The following is a 6,000-nucleotide window of genomic DNA, read 5'->3' on the forward strand; positions in this document are numbered from 1 at the left end:
TGCCCCACGTCTCGGCCCAGGGAGCTGCTCAGGGCCGGCTTTGGGACGTCCACGTACTTGCTCGCTGGCCTGAGGTCAAGTACAGTTGGGGCCCAGGAGTCATCTACACTGTTCTCCTTCTAACCCTCCCACAGCTCCTCAAGCACGTGGGAGCCCACAGCGGAGCCCAGGGAAGCCTGACGGGGTGGGTGGCTGGGGGGCAGGTGAGGGTGTGGGTAGGTGAAGGGGGGGATGGAAGGTTGGTGGGTGGATGGCTTGAGTGGGGTGGGTGAAGGTCAGGGCAGGTGGGTGTGCAGGGTTGGTGGTAGGGCAGTGGGGATTGTTGGGTGGGTATGTTGGTGAGTTAAGGGGTAGAGACTTGATGAGTTAGTGGATGTGTTGGCAGCTTGGGAAGCAGATGAGTAACCGGATGAGTTGGAGAGCGGCTGGGTGGCCGGATGGGTGGATGTTTCAGGTTACGGGTAGATGTGTGTGTGGGAAGCCAGGCTGGTGGGAGTATTATGGGGTGCTGGGAGGCTGGATGAGGCAATGGTGGGCGTATGGTGTGTTGAGAGGTGGGAGATGCCTGAGTGGGTTCTAGGGCTGTGGCAGGCTCCTGGGGGGATCGTGTGTGAGTGATGGTGGATATCTTGGTGGGTTGGTGAGTGGATGGCAGCGGATACTGGCAGGTGGATGTCTAGGTGTTGGTGGACCGGTGGACAGAGAGGTGGGTGATGGGGGCATGGCAGAGGTGGAGAGCTGGGTGGGCGGATGGTGATACAGTGAGTGGGACAGTGGGTAGAGAGCTGGGTGCAGCTTGATAGATGGGTGGGTGGGGAGCTGGTGGGGGTCGGTGGGCCGATGGGGTGGGGGTGGAGGAAAGCAGCCGTTGGCACTGACCACACCGTCTCTCTGCAGGATACCAGCCACACATGGGAGATTCCTGGCCCCGGAGCTCCGCACAGGAGGTGCCAGAGCTGAACCGCCAGTGCTGGGTCCTGGGGCACTGGGTGTGACAGCGACCAGCCTGGCTCCAGACCTCGGGCCGTCATCGGCACCAGCCCCCTGCTGCAAGACCACTGGTCTGGCGCCTTTGGAAACCTGGCCTGTGTGGGACACATGTGGCCTGCCCTGCCCGCCGCTGCCTGGGTCTCAGGGTCCTGGAAACAGGGCCAGGGCAGCCAGAGGGACTGCACAGGGCTGCACAGCGTGACTCTGGGACAGCAACTCCTAACTCTCGCCACCGCCACATGCAGAGCCCTGCTGGGTGCAGCTGGGATGCCGGGAGAGACACAGACCTCCGCCACCAAAAACCTGGGACCCACGAGCCAGCCGGGAAGTTCAGGAGGTCCCCAGCGTGCGGAGCCCTGCGGGGGGCAGGGAATGGGTGGGGCTTCCTGAAGGAGGGGCAGTGGCACTGGCACCAGGGGCATCACACAGCAGGCACACAGCAAGGGCTCAATAAATGCTTGTTGAATCTTTCCTTGCCGTGTGTGGAGGCCAGTTGCTCTCTGGGCCGTGGCTGCCCCCTCCTGGCCCCCCCGTCAGGTCCCTAAGGAACCTGAAGATGAGATGGCCCTGAGTGAGCTGGTCAGGGCCAGACATTGAAGCATGGGCGGGTGGGGCAAAGTGGGGAACCTGGAGCTGAGGCTAGGTCTGGGGGGTGGGGTCAGGATGGAGCCAGGCTGGCAGGCTGCCTTGGATTCCAGAGGGTGGGCGAGGTGGGGGCCGGGCAGGTGGGAGATTTGGGTGGACAAGAGACAGGCCCTCAAACCCAGGCGCTAAGCTACCCTGCCTCCCACAGGGACCCTTTACCCTGTGTCTAGAGCCACATTTACATGGAATCTTAAGGCTTAGGTGACTGGGGAAGCATTCCTATTGTGAAGACGAGGGAACCTGGGGTCACAGAGATGATGTAACTTGCCCAAGACCACAGAGCTAGCAAACGGCAGGTGAGGGTTTGAACCAGGACTCCTGACTCCAAGAGGCCTCATCCCTTCCCAGAAGGATTTCTAGAGCTTTCCCTCAAGTAGAGAATGTTTTTCATTCTTTCATAAACCCGTCATCCAACCATCCATCAGCCATTTTCCATCCATCCATCCACCTCTCCAGCCAGCCAGCCAGCCACCCATCCGTTCATCCATTATCCACCCATCAGTGGTCTTTCCTCCTTGTATCAGACGTCCATCCATCGTCCTTTCATGCATCACCCATCCTCATTATTCAACCATCCATCCATCTGTGTATCCATCTATCCAATGATATAATTCATGTGTCCCTACTATGTGCCGAACACTGTGGTAGGCGCTTGAGACAGGACACTGCACCATCCAGAGAGGGCATCTGTCCTCACGGAGCTCACAGGTGGGCAGGACACATAACTAGACAGATGATTATATAGGGCAGTGTGCGAAGTGCTCTGGGACCAGGCAGCCTGGATTCAGATCCCAGCTCCTCCACTTGAGGCCTTGGGCAAGTTACCTGACCTCTCTGTGCCTCAACCCCATGGGCACATGGGGGTCATCAGCACACCTACCTCTTAAAACTATTCTGAGGGTTAAAGGAGGGAATGTATGCGAAGCTTTTAGAACAGAGCCTGGCACACAAACGCTCTGTCAGTGTTTGCTGTTACCTCAATGAGGGGAACTGAGGGGGGGACGCTGCAGGAGCCCAGAGGCCGCACCTGCTTGCTGGGGTGGGGGGGGGAGTGGTGGTCAGGGGAGGCTCCTGTGGGAAAATGACATTTAAGCTGAGACGTGAAGTTGTCTAGATGTTGGGCAGGCAAAAATGTTGAGGGGAAGAAAGTTGGGAACATTATAGGAACTTTAAGATAGTCTAGATGGCAGGTGCGGAGAGAAGGGAGAGCAGCGGAGGTGATGAGAAATGTGGCAGCAGAGGTCGGTGGAGCCAGAGGGACTCTGAAGCCTCTTTAGGATGGAGCAGCAGGGGATGCTCTCAGCAGAGTGGGAAGCGCCCAGCTGTGCATTCCAGGAAGGTCCCTGAGATGCGGGAGGACGGCCCCCTTCCTCACCCTCACCACACCTGAAGGGAGAGAAGAGGGTGGGCTACTTCAGCACGGAGGCCCTGGGATGGGACAGTGAAAGCAGATTCAGGAGCTAGTCAGCAGGGAAGATAGGCCGATGTGGGGGGAGGAGAGGGGAAAGTCAGCGATGACTCTCAGGTTATGGGCTGCGGGAGGCGGGGGCAGGGTCAGATGTGTTGAGTCTCAGGTGCCTGGGGGACACCAGGTGGAGGTGTGTGCTATTCATTCATTCATTCATGCAGCTGTTAAGTCAGTGATTCATTCATCCAGTAAATATTGCAGACCTACCGTGAGGGGTGGGAGCTGGGTCTGGGACCCAAATAAAAAGGCTTTGAGTGTCAGGACAAGAGGGTCAGGCTTTGGCCTCTGGGCGAGAAAAAACCACAGCAGCAGAGCGAGGCTGGGCAGGGGCGTGTCCAAAGGGAAATCTGGCCCAGGGCCCCTTGGAGCTCTTTATTCTCACCCAGGATCCTTTCAAAGTTACAAGTGGACCACAGAGGTCCGGGAGATGAGTTTCATTGACACATGGGAAAAATTTTAATCTATTTTAAGAGTTGTGTTTATGTAAATGTGTATTAGGAAAAAAATGTATAACGGGCACATTAGTGCCATGATTTCACAGACGTTATTGCTTAAGATGAAACCAAAGTAGGCATTTAAGTTCAAAGGAAAAACGTTGGCTTAAAGAAAAATATTAAATAAATAATCGTGGAAGTGGTATGTGATTATGGTACGCGGACGGCTCAAGCGAGGGCCATTCTTACCCTCTGCTCAGGCCAGAGAGGGAGACGGGGAGGAGGGAGGAGGCCCCTGGGACCGCTCAGGCTTCAAGTCCTTTTGGACACCTGCTGGGCGGCGGGGAGAAGTAGCTGTCTTTCGGTCTCACAGAGGTTGCAGCAAGAAGGCTGCAGGTTAGATTAAAGGAAGCACTTCCAGGCAGGCCAGGTGGGTGATCCCAATGAGTCCCTACTGAGAGTTACTGGAAGGGTTGTCTTCTTGCAGGGAACAGATGCCACACTGTCTGTCTGAACCTGGGAGGAGGAAGGACCACCTGGTTTGAAACAGGGGTCCTGGATGAGCACACACAGGCTTGGATGGGGAGGCAAAGGCGCCCTCCTCCCGCCCCGGCGGACAACTTTCCCAGCTGCATCCCCTGCACTGAGCAGACATGGATAGAATGACCATCCGTCTGTCCATGGATAGAATGGCCGTTGACCTTGGATGTTGACCTTGACCCCCATAGGTTGGCCTGACCCGCAGCCCAGAGTAGTTCTTATGCAGCCTGTTCTGCCCTGGGCACCTGCTCCCAGCCTCCCTGTAGCCACACACCCTGGGCTTGTGTGCACACGCCAACCTCGACATTGTATAAGCTTGAGTTAGCAACTTGTACGTGCACAGCTGCTAACCCACCCTTGCCTGTGTGCTCCCACTGGCCCTGAGCACGCGTTCATGTGGGCACGTGCTGGCCCTGGACACGTAACAGCCCTGGACCTGTGACTGCACATGCCCCGTGCCCTGAAATGAGGCTCTGCCCTCTTGTTTGCTCACGTCACCCCCTTTCTCCCCAGGTGCCCTTGGGGCCATGATCCTTCCCCTGCCCGGGGGCTAGCGGGCAGGTCCAGGCCTCTGGAGGTCACTGGGCTGACTGCCTTCTTCGGCTGGTGGCTGTGATGAGCCGTCCTCCCCGCCACCAGCACCAAAGCCAACCCATCCTGGCCACACACTCCTTCAGGTAATGGACGCGTCAACTTGATTCATGGCCATTCCTCTGCGGCAGCCAGGCCTGAGGACAAGGCACGCTGGGAGGCTCATCTCTGGGAAGAGCTGCTGCTTCCAAGGTGCCGACTCCTTGTTTGGGAGGAAGTGGGGACAGAGGAAAGCAGCTGGGGCTGCAGAGTTAGTTCAAATCCTGAGACCACCGCTGGCCTGCATTGGGCCTCATTCATCGAGAACTCTTTGCTGAGGGGCTTCCGTGTGCCAGGCGCTGAGTGTGCACTGGAGCTGCCACGGTGAGTCAGAAAGACACTGACTCTATTCTCATGGAAAGTACATTCCAGGGAGGAGACAGCGATGACTTTAATAATTCTAACAAAAATATCAGTTCAGCTTCTGAGAAGTGCTGTGTAGGCGAACCACGGGAAGACCGGATTTAAACTGCAGGGGTGAGGGCGGGCCTCTCAGAGGAAGGGCCATGGCAACAGGGATTGAAGGATGAGGAAGGAGGCGATGAGGCGGTGTGGGCAGAAGTCACAGCATGTGCAAAGGCCCTGGGGTCGACATGAATGCCGTGTGGTTGTGTGTGACACCGGGACAGTATGCCTGGAGCTCCAGGCGAGGGCATGAGGGCTGCTACTGAGCAGTCTGGGGTCAGAGTGTGTGGGGCCTTGGGGATTACGGCGTTTGGCCTTCACCTGGAAGGCCGCAGGGAACCTCGAATAGGAGGGTTTTAAGAGATGGACACATCAGCTCTGCGTTTTGGGAAATTCATCCAGGTCTGGGAGATGGGGTGCAGGGCAGAGGCAGGGTGACCAGAGAGGAGCTGCTGCAGTTCCTGGAGGGAGATGGGGAGGGGGGGAGGGGCGCCTGGATTGGGTTGGCCTTTCTCTGAGCCTCCCTTTGGGGCTTTGATACTGTGCAGGCAGGGATGCTGTAGGCCACATGAGGCCTTCGTGGAAACCAGGAAAGAGTGTCCTCTGAGTGGATGACTTAGAAAAGCTCCTGTCCCCAAAGCACGAGAGATGGGGCCCTGGAGCACACAGCCTGGGAGGCCTGGAGTTTAGCTCCACCCCTCACCCCTCACTCCTCACCCCTCACCCAGGGCCTCTGGGCAGTGAACGAATTACACCGTTGTGCTGGTGGACAGCCCCGCCGTGGGACCGAAGATAAACTCAGCTCAGCCGGACCACCAGTCATGAGGAAAAGCCAGTCTCCTCCGCGTGGGGAGTTACTGCACAGACAGAAAATCACGGCGCGGGACC

At 57.5% G+C, this 6,000-nt stretch overlaps 1 protein-coding gene across 2 annotated transcripts in view; it reads left to right on the forward strand.

Annotated features, from left to right (window-relative positions):
- The window catches only part of GSG1L (GSG1 like), a 219,886-nt gene extending 218,426 nt beyond the window's left edge, over window positions 1-1,460 (forward strand). For both annotated transcript variants that reach the window (XM_030871584.2, XM_060285470.1), the window contains one exon: window positions 898-1,460. In XM_030871584.2, coding sequence (XP_030727444.2) covers window positions 898-995 — 98 coding nt within the window. In that variant the 3' untranslated portion in view covers window positions 996-1,460. The remainder of the gene's footprint in view (window positions 1-897) is intronic.
- The last annotated feature ends 4,540 nt before the right edge of the window (window positions 1,461-6,000 follow it).

Source organism: Globicephala melas, chromosome 15 (assembly GCF_963455315.2).
Source record: "Globicephala melas chromosome 15, mGloMel1.2, whole genome shotgun sequence".
Taxonomy (NCBI): Eukaryota; Metazoa; Chordata; class Mammalia; order Artiodactyla; family Delphinidae; genus Globicephala; species Globicephala melas.